Genomic DNA, 15310 nt, shown 5'->3' on the forward strand with positions numbered 1-15310 from the left:
ACACATAGTCCAAGGATTTTATTGCAGGTTGACTGTCTGAGTATATATTAATGCCAATATTGCGTGGAGCATTACCTCTCAGTCAATTCACCACTTCTCTTATTGCTAATATTTCAGCCTGAAAAACACTAGTGATCAGGTAATCTTTTCGCTATTCGAAGTTCCAGATCTTTAGAATATACTCCGAAACCCACTTGGCCATCCAATTTGGAGCCATCAGTATAGAAATCTATATATCTTTTATTCCCCGGGGTCTGTGTACACCACGCCTTACTGTTGGGAATGAGAGTTTCAAACTTTTTGTCGAAAAGTGGACTCGCCAAAGTGTAATCCACTACGTTAGGCACATCTGGCATTACTTTGAAGACCAAACTGTGGCCGTACATTTTTTCCGACCACAGCGATAGCTCGCGCAACCGCACAGCCGTTATTGCAGCTGACTGTTTGGCCAAAATGTCTAAAGGCAATAGATGCAGCATGACATTAAGGAAGTCTGTTCCTGTCTTACTAAATGCGCCTGAGATACCTAAGATAGCCATACGCTGAACTTTATCTAAACAAGTCGGTTTCGGAAGTGCCGGCCACTAGACTACAACACCATATAGCATTATAGGTCTAACTACTGCCGTGTATAGCCAATGCACAATCTTTGGTTTTAGTCCCCACTTTTTCCCTATTGTCTTTTTGCACGAGTACAAAGCTACCGTTGCTTCTCTCGCCCTTTCTTCAATATTAAGCTTAAAGTTCAGCTTCCTGTCCAAAATAACGCCAAGGTATTTTGCACACTCACCAAAGGGAATTTTAATACCCCCTAAGGAAATGGGTCTAACCGTGGGAGTTTTGCGATCTTTGCAGTACATGACTAGTTCTGTCTTTGCTGGATTTACCCCAAGACCATTATCTTTCGCCCATTTCTCAGTCATACGGAGAGCTCTCTGTACAATATCTCTGATTGTGGATGGGAATTTTCCCCTGACTGCTAGCGCCACATCATATGCGTATGCCACCACTTTTATCCTCTCTTTTTCTAGGGAAACCAGAAGGTTGTTTATAGCAACATTCCAAAGAAGAGGTGATAGAACTCCTCTTTGCGGAGTGCCTCTGTTCACATACCTTTGTATGTTTGCTTGCCCTATTCATACATTCATAATGATTCCAGCCATTATGCGGGCATTTTTGTAGCAAATACACCTTGTTGTAAAGTTTTTTCATCATATTCATAAGAGTTATCGTAAACTTTAAATCTACTATTACCATACAAATTTGTCAGTAAATTATTTTGGGAATATTAGCATTTGACTCGTTTATCCTTTTTATGTTATTTTAATATTCTAAAGTTATTGCGATATTACTAAATTAAAATAGTAGATGTGAATTGCTTTGTGCACTGAAAAAATATTGTCGTGAGGCCAAAGATTTCATCTCCTTAAAATACGAACGCGAATTTTGGTTATAATAGCATTTGTGAATTTCTCTTATATAAACTGTTTTCCTTGTCTAAAAGACGATAAAGTCGTTTTGTCCTTATAAAGGGTGATTTGTTAAGAGCTTGATAACTTTTTAAAAAAAAAAAACGCATAAAATTTGCAAAATCTCATCGGTTCTTTATTTGAAACGTTAGATTGGTCCATGACATTTACTTTTTGAAGATAATTTCATTTAAATGTTGACCGCGGCTGCGTCTTAGGTGGTCCATTCGGAAAGTCCAATTTTGGGCAACTTTTTCGAGCATTTCGGCCGGAATAGCCCGAATTTCTTCGGAAATGTTGTCTTCCAAAGCTGGAATAGTTGCTGGCTTATTTCTGTAGACTTTAGACTTGACGTAGCCCCACAAAAAATAGTCTAAAGGCGTCAAATCGCATGATCTTGGTGGCCAACTTACCGGTCCATTTCTTGAGATGAATTGTTCTCCGAAGTTTTCCCTCAAAATGGCCATAGAATCGCGAGCTGTGTGGCATGTAGCGCCATCTTGTTGAAACCACATGTCAACCAAGTTCAGTTCTTCCATTTTTGGCAACAAAAAGTTTGTTAGCATCGAACGATAGCGATCGCCATTCACCGTAACGTTGCGTCCAACAGCATCTTTGAAAAAATACGGTCCAATGATTCCACCAGCGTACAAACCACACCAAACAGTGCATTTTTCGGGATGCATGGGCAGTTCTTGAACGGCTTCTGGTTGCTCTTCACTCCAAATGCGGCAATTTTGCTTATTTACGTAGCCATTCAACCAGAAATGAGCCTCATCGCTGAACAAAATTTGTCGATAAAAAAGCGGATTTTCTGCCACTGATTTTGGTAATAAAATTCAATGATTTGCAAGCGTTGCTCGTTAGTAAGTCTATTCATGATGAAATGTCAAAGCATACTGAGCATCTTTCTCTTTGACACCATGTCTGAAATCCCACGTGATCTATCAAATACTAATGCATGAAAATCCTAACCTCAAAAGAATCACCCTTTATTTAAGTGATTCAACTTAAAAATGGGTATGTTTTTATGAAAGAAGGAAGAATTAATGAAATAGTCTTTAAATGTGAGGAGTTTTTTCATCTTAACCACAAACCAAAATAGAGTTCAAAAATAGAAGATGTTTTTCAACACTTTATTTTAAAAACGTATAAATACAATAATTTCTACTTGAAGTCGGGTCTGAATTTGGAAATTTAAGTTGGCGTTAGCACGTTTTTAAAGCACTTTGATAGCTCATGAAGAAAATGAAAATGTTTTTACTGGGAAATGTAAACTGTAGGTATTTTCTACAATTTAAATAAAAGTAATGTATTTCGAATTTCTCACAATTTCAAAACCAAACTAAAATTTTATTTAAAAAAAAAAATGACAAATCATTTTTTTTTTACCAAATCCAAAGCATGCTTAGATTATTTAATATTTTAAAATAACAAGTAAATAAAATAGAGGTGTTGGGAAGGTAGTTCCCACAAAACGAAGGAAAAAATTTGTGATAGTAATCAAAATGTATCGAATACGCAAACAGAGCTAATATGCCTTAGATATTGTTACAGTCTCACAGAAGTGGAATTAAAATGAAAATAATATGCATTTTAAGTGAAATAAAGACTTTAAGTTTGTTAAATTTCAATCAAAAATGTGACATTTGATACAAAAAATTTAACTTTTTTCTAGCTATTTTTTAAGCATTTTTTAGCTTTTTTAAACTATTTTTTTGGGCAAATCTAGCGGTTTTTGGTGAAACAATTCTAGCAACGCTGGTTGTCAGTCCATGTAATATCGAGCTCGGATGGACATTATTGAACGCCCCTTCGATATCTAGAAACGCCACGATTGTGTATTCTTTGACAGATAGTGAGCTTTCAATAAAGCTGACTAGTTCATGCAATGCGGTCTCAGTAGACCTGCCCTTCGAGTATGCATGCTGTCGTTTCGAGAGCAAATTTGAATCCACGCCAGTTCGAAGATACATGTCTATCATCCTCTCCAGGGTCTTAAGTAGGAATGAGGATAAGCTGATTGGTCGGAAACCCGTCGCACTCGTGTGAGAGGCTTTTCCCGCTTTAGGTATGAAGACGTTTCGGTATAGCCCCCATATAGACCGATCTACCGATTTGACTTCTTAGGCTTTTAGACACTGCCATTTTTATCCTATTTGCCTTAAATTGAAAATCTAGAGGTATTTTAGGTGTACACATATGTGTGCCGAATATGGTCCGTATTGGACCATGTTTTGGTAGAGCCCTCATGTAGACCGATATCCCGATTTGACTTCTTCTAGACTCCGTTATTTTTATCCGATTTGTCTCTAATTCAAAATCTTCTTTAAGGCTTATAAATTGGTGTCCCGAATATAGTGTGTATTGGTCCATGTTTAGGTATAAATAATTGCCTGGGAGAGTATCTGCCTTCAAATCTATCTGAAATTCTCTATATTTTCTAATAACCCGCTACGACGAAGAGTTCTCAGAGGAAAAGACTCAAAAGTTGACTTTCCTAATTAAAAATAAGGACCAACTATGATGCAGTGGATAGTAAGTACACCCAGCTTACAAAGAATCATGGTTTAAATCCTAGTTACGAAGTAGTCAAAATGTTCTCAGTGCTGGTCTCACTAATGCTGGATAACATTTGATAGTGAACATAGTTTTTAATGATAAAAACTAAATTGTGAAAATTAACATTTTGGTTACAGCCCCAAGGACCAAAAATCCACGATCTCTTATTGCCAAACCAGCGACTCCAAACTTCCAAAATTCTCGCATGTAATATACAGTACGATATTTTGGAAATGGGAAGGATATGTGAATCCCATTTGCGCGCTCCAGAGACTATGGGAACCTTGAGATCTCTTACGGAGCAGTCCAAAAAGTTTCCTCGTTATGTCGTAATATTTGGCGACACCGGAGACTAAGGAACAGTTAAATTTGGTTGCCCATTTTCTCATATGCCCTCATATAAACGGAAAGCTCCGAGGCTTCTTCAATATATCATTTTTTTTAGTTAATAAATATGTACAGTAATCCCTCGATTTACGTCGTGATTGGTTCCGGAATTTGACGACGTTAATCGAAACGACGTAAACCGAATTAACAATTGCTCATATTTACTCCAAGGTCCATTTATGTATGTATGTGCGTGTACATAATAAAAATTTATTCTGATAATTGGTTGATAGTTTTGCTTCAAGTAGAGGATGTTGATTAGGAATGTGGTAATTCCGAAACAGCTGTACATCCAACAAGCATACTTTTCCTCTGTTGGTTAAGCTACACTTGTAGTTTAGTCAATGCATGGTTTTAAGCTGAGATCAAAAACAACCACAATAAAACACTTCAAAAATAAGGGTAGTTCAGTAATTTCGGTAAGAATTTCAGAAAAAAATGTTTCGATGTCATCATCGTTGATATTTATTTTACGTATGGAAGGCATTTCTGATAAAGTGGGCAAAAAAAATCGACGACGTAAATCGAAATGCGGCGTAAATCGAAGTTTGATGGAACAAACAATTTGACGACGTAAATCGAAACTACGTAAACCGAGACGACGTAAATCGAGGGATTACTGTAATTTGAAAATGTTGTTTGATAACAACGTCTGTCTGCTTTTATCATTAATTCAGATTAGTCCATCTACCAAGTTTTTCCTGTATTTCATACAAGATTTAATAAAAATAAACTAAGAGGCTTTTTCTACTCCTCTTCAAATAAAAGTCAGTAGTAAGAATTTCTTAAAAGCTATCAATATAGTGACCATAGGTGGTCAACAAATTTCAATACAAACGCCTATATCCTGAGTTTGCTTCACAAACCCTTAGAAGGACTACATAATCCTTCAGAGATAACCCTATTGACAGGCACTTAGTAGAGGGTATGTGGTAAATATTGTATTTTTAATAGTCGTTGTTGTCGTTTTTTTTTTTGTCATTCTCCTTATTTCTCTTTAGTACATTCTTTATATTTGGCCCAAGCGACTCTTGAAGACAAGTTAGTAATTTAGACTGTTTTTGTTGGCATTACCGCTTTTAGTGTTGTTTTTGCTTCTGCTGTTGCTTGTTGGTTTTGTTGCTATTGTTTTTATAGCTTTTCATGACTTGAAGTGTTCAGGCTGTTTTTGTTTATGATTTGTTGTCGTTGTTGGTTTAGTGCTGCTGTTGACTGGCAGTTTTGTTTATCCTTAGTCCTTTGGTTGGCACTGCATTTATTTGTCTACTGCTATTTGTTGTTGTTTTTGTATTTGTCGTTGTGTCAAATATTTACAATTTATTATTGCAGCAGTATTTAAATTATAGAAAAATATGACAGTTGGCAAAAATGCTTGAATACTGGCCATTACAACTTGTTATTGCCATCGTTAAGTGCTAGAAGTGTAATTATTAAAGTTCCAAGACATTTTCTTGGGGGAAATATGGGACATGGAATTATGAGGAAAAAACCAAATAGATTTTTAGACAACTTGCCCATGACGAATTTAATAGAAATTGATATTAAATGGAAAATCGAAAAGATAAGATTGGTGATATTTAAATTAGGGGATAATTGAAACTAAAGATTCATGAGATATATCTTTATGTTAGCCTGCTATCAATGCAGATAACCAAACTGATATTATTAAAGGGTGATACGGTCAAAATTTGGTCAATATAAACATGACGTATTTCTTTCAATTTTGCATTTAAAAAACCTGAACACCCCTCATTTTGAAGGTGTGTGTGTGTAGAATGTTGCTCCAATTTTGATTTTGGAATTCGCTCTTCAGTTGTCAAATTGCCGTCCAAGCAAGAAGAGCAGCGTATCAAAATTTTGCTCGCGCATCGCGAAAATCCGAGCTACTCGCACGCAAAGCTGGCAAAATCGCTAAAAGTTGCCAAATCAACCGTTACAAATGTAATTAAAGTGTTTTGGGAACGTTTGTCGACAGCCAGGAAGTCTGGATCGGGGGGAAATCGAAAACCGGAAGCCGTTGAGACGACAAAGAGAGTTGCCGGTAGTTTCAAGCGAAACCCTAACCTCCCTCTCCGAGATGCCGCAAATAAGCTGGGTGTATCGTCTACAACCGTGCATCGAGCCAAAAAACGAGCAGGACTATCGACTTACAAGAAGGTAGTGACTCCAAATCGTGATGATAAACAAATCGCGATCCCGGAGGCTGTACACGACGATGCTGACGAAGTTTGACTGCGTGGTAATGGACGACGAAACCTACGTCAAAGCCGACTACAAGCAGCTTCCGGGACAGGAGTTTTATACGGCAAAAGGAAGGGGAAAGGTAGCAGATATTTTCAAGCACATAAAACTGTTAAAGTTCGCAAAGAAATATCTGGTTTGGCAAGCCATCTGTACCTGTGGCTTGAAAAGCAGCATTTTCATAGCTTCCGGGACTGTCAACCAAGAAATTTACGTGAAAGAGTGTTTGAATAAACGTCTGCTGCCTTTCCTGAAGAAACACGGTTGTTCCGTACTGTTTTGGCCGGATTTGGCATCTTGCCATTACGGTAAAAATGCCATGGAGTGGTACGACGCCAACAACGTGCAGGTTGTTCCCAAGGACAAGAACCCTCCCAACACTCCAGAGCTCCGCCCAATTGAGAAATACTGGGCTATTGTCAAGCGGAACCTAAAGAAGACCAAAAAAACTGCTAAGGACGAGCAGCAGTTCAAGGCAAACTGGCTTTCTGCGGCGAAGAAGGTGGACAAGGTGGCTGTACAAAATCTGATGACAGGTGTCAAGTGTGAGGCCCGGCAATTCGGATTTGGAAAAGCTAAAGCCTAACTGAATATTTTTCCAGAATTTTATACTAATTGAACTTGAAAAAGAAATTTAATATGATTTTTTAAATAAACGATTTCACCGATTTACACGCGTTTTCCCTTGACCAAATTTTGACCGTATCACCCTTTACTATATTTATTCGGCGCTTATTGGACATGAAGATGAAAGGAATTGGGTTAAGGGGTTGAAAAGAAAATGCCAGATACCAATGTACACAAAGCTGACTATACATATGATCCTTCGCTGGCCAATTCAAATTTCTATAGCCTTTCACACAGATCTTACCGGGGAAGGTTATTCAATTTGGGTCTTGTATGATGTATGAGATCTATAGCCCAGCAAAAAAATTTGGAAATTTGAGGTCAAACGTTCAGACAAGCATTAAAAATCATAAAAAATTATTTAAAAAAAAACAAGTATATACGGTCGTAAGTTCGGCCAGGCCGAATCTTATGTACCCTCCACCATGGATTGCATAGAAACTTGTACTAAAGATTGTCATCCATAATCGAATTACTTGGGTGGCGGTAACACTTGCCGATGGCAAGGTATCTTAATACTTCTTAACACCGTCTTCTCAATTGTAAGTTGGTCCACACGGGTATATATTTAAAAAAAATCTGTAAAAATAAAATTTTGACAAAATTTTCTATAGTAATAAAATTTTGACAAAATTTTCTATAGTAATAAAATTTTGACAACATTTTCTATAGTAATAAAATGTTGACAAAATTTTCTATATAAATAAAATTTTGGTAGATTAGTTTTGGGGATAGGCTATATATACCTTGTAACGACCCGACATTAGCCATACCTTCTATGGACCTGGTGCTACCTTTCATTTTCCGGCCGTGCTCAGGGAGTTGGGGTGGTGATCTAGGCATAGAAGGTATATCAGGGCCTATTACAAAAAACAAAAATTTAGGTAGCTAAACCCTGAATAATAATGACTGCTTTACAACATAAAAAAAATAAAATATAAACAAAAGATGATTGGAAATACTCGAGGACTAGGGGTGGAAGATGTAATTTTCCCCTTATGTATCTGCCCACCCATGTTATCACATTTAAATTTCATTGGATAACCCTTGATTGTGCTACCTCCGCTCTAAACCTTTCGTGGAAATAAATTTAAACTAATTCATTTAAAAAAAAATAATTATATTTTAACAAAATTGAGAAGAACCATTAATATTAAAGTCAAAAAAAATTTTAGTATATAAAAACAATAAATATTATCTTTAAAAATTTAATTTTATAAATATTAGTTTTTTTTAATATTGTTGATAATTAATATATTAATTCCATTAAGTATTAACAAAAGCAAATAATTAATTTAATAATTAATTTTATATCCATTAGATTTTATGAAGAAAAATTAAGTTTTAAGTATTTACACAAACACGAAGGGAATGATATATTTTATTTTGGAAAAACCAAATATTAAAATGAATATTAATAATTATGTGGAGTGGAAATTTTGATTTTCAGAAATTAAAATTAAAACTCACCTATTAGATCATTGAAGATGACCGCAGGCCTGTTGTCGTATCTTGATCCATGAGGCTAAAATTGCCACTCTATCAAATATTAAAGCTCATACAAAAGTTATGTGTCTTGTGTATCCTTAAAGTATGGTTCTACATATGAATCCTTGAATAGTTCCGAAAATTAGAAAAATAGCATGGCGTCTTCGTTTTTCAAAAATTTGATATCGCAATATTCATAGCCTTTGACTGATAAATATAAATTTTTGTCGTCCTCGCAATTTTCTCTTCTAGTTAAAATCAGACATAACTCAAGCAAACCAATATTTCGCTGTATGTAAATTTTCCGTTTTCACCAACTCCAAGCACACAAAGGTCGCTTCTGTCCTACTTGCCAATTTGGCACTATAACTGGATTATGGCGTTCCAATAGCAGATAAATTAAAATTTCAGGATATATAATCCAAAAATGATTTTCTACGTTGTTTGTAATCCAAAATGTATTCTCGTCGGTTCCAATTCGTAATATATATTTCAGTTCCAAATAATTTCGTTTCAACATTAAAATCGACTCGTTTGCTTCAATTTCTAATTATTTTCTTCTTTTCACCATTCAAAAAAAAAATAAATTCCATTGTCTTTTTTTATTTTCAAATAATGTTTTTCTTCTTTCTCGCAAGAAAAAATTTAATCCAATCTTCAAATGTCTATCCTTTTTTTTCTATCTCTCCCAATCTTTTTTTTTTTCTTTTTTTGAATTTTATTTTTTCAGTCATCGAAATATTTTTCATAGCCTCCCTTAATTCAAAATTAACATTTTTCTAGCAAGTTGATTCCTACACAAGTGCTAGCAGTCACAACCTATAGACCAATATGGGAAAATTTTGGCATGGTTGTTAGAGACCATATACTAACACCACGTACCAAATTTCAACCGAAGCGGATAAATTTTGCTCCTCCAAGAGCTTTGCACGTCAAATCTAAGGATCGGTTTATATGGGGGCTTCATATAATTATGGACCGTTGTGGACTAATTTTTGCATCGTTATTAGATACAATATACTAACACCATGTACCAAATTTCAGCCGGATCGGATGAAATTAGGTTCTCTTATAGGCTCCGCAAGCCAAATCGGGGGATCGGTTTATATGGGGGCTATATGTAATTATGGACCGATATGGACCAATTTTGGCATGGTTGTTAGATATTATATGCTTACACCATGTACCAAATTTCAGCCAGATCGGATGAAATTTGCTTCTCTTAGAGGCTCCGCAAGCCAAATCGGGGGATCGGTTTATATGGGGGCTACATATAATTATGAACCGATGTGGACCAATTTTTGCATGGTTGTTAGAGACCACATACTAACACCACGTACCAAATTTCGAGCGCATCGGATGAATTTTGCTCATCCAAGAGGCTCCGTAGGTCAAATCTGAGGATCGGTTTATATGGGGGCTAAATATAATTATGGACCGATGTGGACCAATTTTTTCATGTTTGCTTCTCTTAGAGGCTCCGCAAGCCAAATCAAGCCAAGAAAATTTGTACTCACGCACGAAAATGTCGTGACTCACAAAAAATATCGTGACTCAAGAATAATTTTATGAGTAATTTAGCTTAGGGAATTGCCTGAAAATATGAGCATGGTTAAAATCGAGAGCGATTTTAACCAATTTATATAGAATTGATTTCTTCTATTTTATTATTAGAGATGAAAAATGATAAAATGAATTAAACTCCTATTGTGTGGAAATTGTATGATAATAGTGGGTTTAAAGTTTATGTTAACTTTTATGAATATGGGGGTTAAACGTTGTATGTCCTTCGTGAGCATATTTTTCCGAAATTTGTTACTCATGCATACACGGACGAAAAAGACTGTTTTGCGTATGTTTGGGTGTAAAAATTATATGTTTGGAACTCAAATTTTTTAACACAATATTTTTAAGTGCAAGCATATAATGTTCATAAACTAGCATAACATGTTTGGGACATATATGTTAATATGTTGGAACATATTATGTTTGGGACATAAAATATTTGTAAAAATAATATGCTTAGATGCAAACATATATTAATTTAGAAATAGCCTATAAACATGTATGTGTTTAGAAAGAGAGACCTAGAGAGTATGTTGCAAGTAAAATAATGGAAGTATTCAATTGGCGCCTTAAAAATATATCCACACAAAGAAAATTTCAGTAACATTTTTTTTCTACCAGTGTATGCATTAAGGTGAAACATAATATGTTTGAATAATACAAATAATATTTTTTTGGACCAATCCTGAAAATATATATGCTTGAAGCAAAATGTGTTCGGGTATATGTTACAGAAGCGATTTTTTTAGGGTGCACTCACGAAGAAATTATTTTCGTGACTCATGCTCACGCACGACATTTAGTTTGTGAATCACATTCACGACGTTTCCATCGGCGTGACTCAGGCGTGAGTTACGACAATTTCGTGTCACGTGCACACCTCTAGTACACAGAAACAAATTTCACGAAAATTTTTCCATTAATATCTTAATTGAGTTTTAACAAATATTCAAATAAAATTGTAATTGATTTAACAAATTTTTTAATTGAAACAAAATCAATCACACAAATTAATAGCACCAATTAATTTTTTAATTGGATAAATTAATATTTTAATTGACGGTTAATTTATATTTTAATTGATGCTATCATTTCTGCGATTGAAGACATTTCAATTAAAAAATTAATTGGATCAATTAATTTCGTGATTGAACCAGAAAAAAATTTTTTTGTGTGTAGGAACTGACGTATATGTAATTGACTGAACACTTTTGTGACAGTGTATCGCGAGTTTTGTGTTGTTTGTTAATGAATTTCATCCTTAGATATATCTGATCGCAGCTTGGAGTTGGTTTCGTTAAATGTATGGGCATACCTGAAATTATTTGCTTAATTTGGATTGAGAGCATCATTGAAATCGTAAGCGTGTTTAAGATCCTTAATGTCTCGTAAATTGTGAAGAGGTTACAAATGAACCTTAAGGTATTTTTTTACGATTTTTCATTTAGAAAGAAAATAGGTTTCACAAATATGATTCCGTGAATGTCGTCCCTAATGAGGGATTTGGGCTCCCAATTACACGAAAAAAAAATATTTTCATCTATAATCTGGGAAATAATGAATTATAGAATAACATAAAATTATTTTTTTCTATTTTATTATTAGATATGAGAATACGCAATTATTATAAATAGAATAAAAAACTTTCAATGGGGGAAAATTCTGATATAACAACCAAAGCCATCGTTTGAATTCCACATTCAACCTCTCTCATTTATCATCGAAACAATTTTTTCCATTCCATTCATTGTTTTTCCCTTGCATTCCAGATTTCTATTAAAATTCTAACAACAATAATCCATGTTCTTTAATTAACTTCAATTTTTCATTTCTCTTGCTTTCTCCCTTTTTTGTTTTTTAGATGGAACACAATGCATTGGATTGACATATATAACAACAGCCCTGTGATGTTCAAATATCCGCATCATAAAAACTAAAATTACAAGAGAGAGGGAGTGGGAGAACGAGCGAAAACAAAGCCAGGAGAAAACAAACCAACTCCTTTTGAACTGGATTATAGCTGGAGAGCATTGACAAAAAAAACACACACACACACACAATCACAACAGATCAAAGAGATTTTCGAGTTTGGTTTGGACACAAAAACCCACGCAAAAACGTACCACAAAAATCAGGACAAAGCATAGCCACAATACACAATGGCTCTGGCTGGCTAGCTAGCTGGCTGGCATAGCCAATAGGCAACAATAGGCTGAAATACATGCACTAGAAAACCCAAGACCCAACAACCACATTGCATGCCCACATCTATAGCCACATCCACACAAATGTGGATTATGCACTTTACATGCCAGACTTGCCACAATAATAACTGTAATAGCCTGATATGCCGCCATGGCTCGGAACAAAACAATCGAAGCCCCAAAATCTGCAAAAAAGCCAAGAATAGCGAACGCAGATGCAGCTGCACTCTCAATGAGCAGTATGCCAGCCAAAGCATTTCATCCCCAACACTCACCCCCACAATATTTGTATCAATATCAACGCCAGCATCAGCATCAACAACACCATCAAAGGTCCCATCTGCATCCAGACACCATCGACCCACATCATCGACATTATTGCCAAGGCGACCAATACGACCAGCATGGAGAAGAACGAGATCACAATCACCATCATCACCACCAGCACCCCCATTCGGCATTGCCACACAGCTCCCCAGTTCTGGATCCCAACCGCCGTACCGAGTATTGTATACGAGACGATAATACCGCGAAGAGTATAACGCTCTCCTTTAAGGTGAGAAGAAAATCAAAACTCTACTCCCAAAGTTCGGCCACCACTGCTGCGGCGGCGATACCTCTGTATGATTCTCTCAAAAGCTTTCGCAGTATACCCCTGGTCCAGCTGTTATGGCTACTGTGTTGCCTCAGCCAGCTGGTACATCGCACCATGGCCGAGTGTCCCAGTGTGTGCGAGTGTAAATGGAAGAGTGGCAAGGAGTCCGTTTTGTGCCTTAATGCAAATCTAACACATATCCCAGCCCCCCTGGATGCTGGTACCCAAGCTCTGGATCTTACCGGAAACGAATTGGCCTCAATACCCGACGATACATTTGCCGAAGTGAATCTGCTTAACTTGCAAAAGGTTTACCTGGCCAAGTGCCGCTTGCGTCTGATCGAGCGTTATGCCTTTCGGGGCCTTATCAATTTGGTGGAATTGGACTTAAGCTATAATGCCTTGGTCCACATACCCTCTGATGCCCTGGCCAGTGTCACCGAACTGAGAGAGCTTAAGCTCAACGGCAATCCCATCTTGGTAGTGGCCAATGATGCCTTCAAGCAGATGATGCACTTGGTGCGTTTGGAACTGAGTGACTGCCGCATTGAGATGGTGGAAGTGAAGGCCTTTGCCGGCCTGGAATCCAGTCTGGAATACTTGAAGCTGGATGGCAACAAATTGTCCGAGGTTCGTTCGGGCACCATTACCTCACTCACCAATCTGCATGGCATTTCGCTATCGCGCAACATGTGGAATTGCTCGTGCTCCCTGCGACCCCTGCGTGCCTGGATGCTACGTGAAAACATTCCATGCGGCATTCCACCCGTATGCCAAAATCCTCCCCGTTTGACCGGCAAGTCCTGGGACAAAATCGATTTGGACGACTTTGCCTGTGTACCGCAAATCATTGCCACCGACACCACAGCCCATGGGGTGGAGGGAAGGAATGTGACTATGAGCTGCTATGTGGAGGGAGTACCGGAACCTTCGGTTCGATGGATGGTCAAGAACCGAGTAATTGCGAATTTAACGGCAACGAATGGCGAGCAGCCTAGCACCAGCCCCAGGACTGCTGCTGCCACACAAGGACGCAAAACCTATGTGGTCAATATGCTACGCAATGCCTCCAATCTGACCATTCTGACGGCGGACATGCAAGATGCCGGCATTTATACATGTGCAGCGGAAAACAAGGCTGGCAAAGTGGAGGCATCCGTTACACTGGCCGTTTCACGGCGTCCCCCGGAGGCTCCTTTGGGCTTCAAAGTAATACTGCTATGCATATTCATTGCGTTGCTCTTTGTGGCCGGTTCATCCTTTGGGGCCATATGTTTATGTTCACTGCGACGCAAAAGGAAAATGCGTTTGTGGAACACAGTGCCGCAGGGCCGAACGGAGAGCTATGAAAAAATTGAAATGACTTCGCGCATTGCTGGAGCCGGAGGTGCCAACAAACCGGATTTGGGTGGCAAAACTACCATGGGTATACAGGAAACGAGCAACAAGAATGGCAATGGAGGTGGTGGTGGCAATACCCAGGGCCAAATATTCCATGACAATGAAAATGGTTATCTGTGTTCGGCCACCACACCCCTGAACTGTGGCTCCGATGATGGTGGTGATACGGGTGGGGCCATAGTGAATCCAAGTGGCGGTAGTTCAAAGCGTAATGGTGATTATCGCAATATTCCCACCCACTGTGATGATGATGATAACGAACATATGCAGCAGAGTTTGGGCAGTGTGGGGGGTGGCATTGGTCATACATATCAACGTAGTTTGCTTTTGGCATCATCGGGACACAACAATGGAACACTGGCAACAACCACCAGCACCTCATTAACAACGCCACGTTGGAAAACGAGCTCCGCTTTTCAATCAGCTGGTGGTCCAGATTGTCATGTCTCCCATTTGGATTCACCACAGAATGCTCTCAAATCGGGCACCAAGGAAGACACAGATTTGCATATACCACGACTCATAGATATTGGGTAAGTAAATACGGAAGAGTTGATAGTTTATTTCTTATAAAACAAAGTATTTTTTTATGCAATAGAAGAAAATTGCTAAAGTTCATTGGAGATTCAATTTTACTTCCCATTTTGGTATGATATTAGCAATATGGTCTGTTTGATTTCAACCCCTCGATGGTGCATTTCGAAAATATTTGCACTTTATGGTTCATACAAGAAATGGGTGATTGATGATGTTTCGGAGTTTTAGAAAAT

At 37.5% G+C, this 15310-nt stretch overlaps 1 protein-coding gene across 1 annotated transcript in view; it reads left to right on the forward strand.

The window, feature by feature from the left end:
- The window catches only part of kek3 (leucine-rich repeat, immunoglobulin-like domain-containing kekkon 3 protein), a 265740-nt gene that overhangs the window by 236598 nt on the left and 13832 nt on the right, over window positions 1-15310 (forward strand). Inside the window, exon 3 of the mRNA XM_075297690.1 lies at window positions 12202-15073. Within this exon, the coding sequence (XP_075153805.1) occupies window positions 12696-15073 (2378 nt within the window). The 5' untranslated portion in view covers window positions 12202-12695. The remainder of the gene's footprint in view (window positions 1-12201; window positions 15074-15310) is intronic.

The sequence above is a fragment of the Haematobia irritans genome, chromosome 2, assembly GCF_050003625.1.
Source record: "Haematobia irritans isolate KBUSLIRL chromosome 2, ASM5000362v1, whole genome shotgun sequence".
Classification (NCBI taxonomy): domain Eukaryota; kingdom Metazoa; phylum Arthropoda; class Insecta; order Diptera; family Muscidae; genus Haematobia; species Haematobia irritans.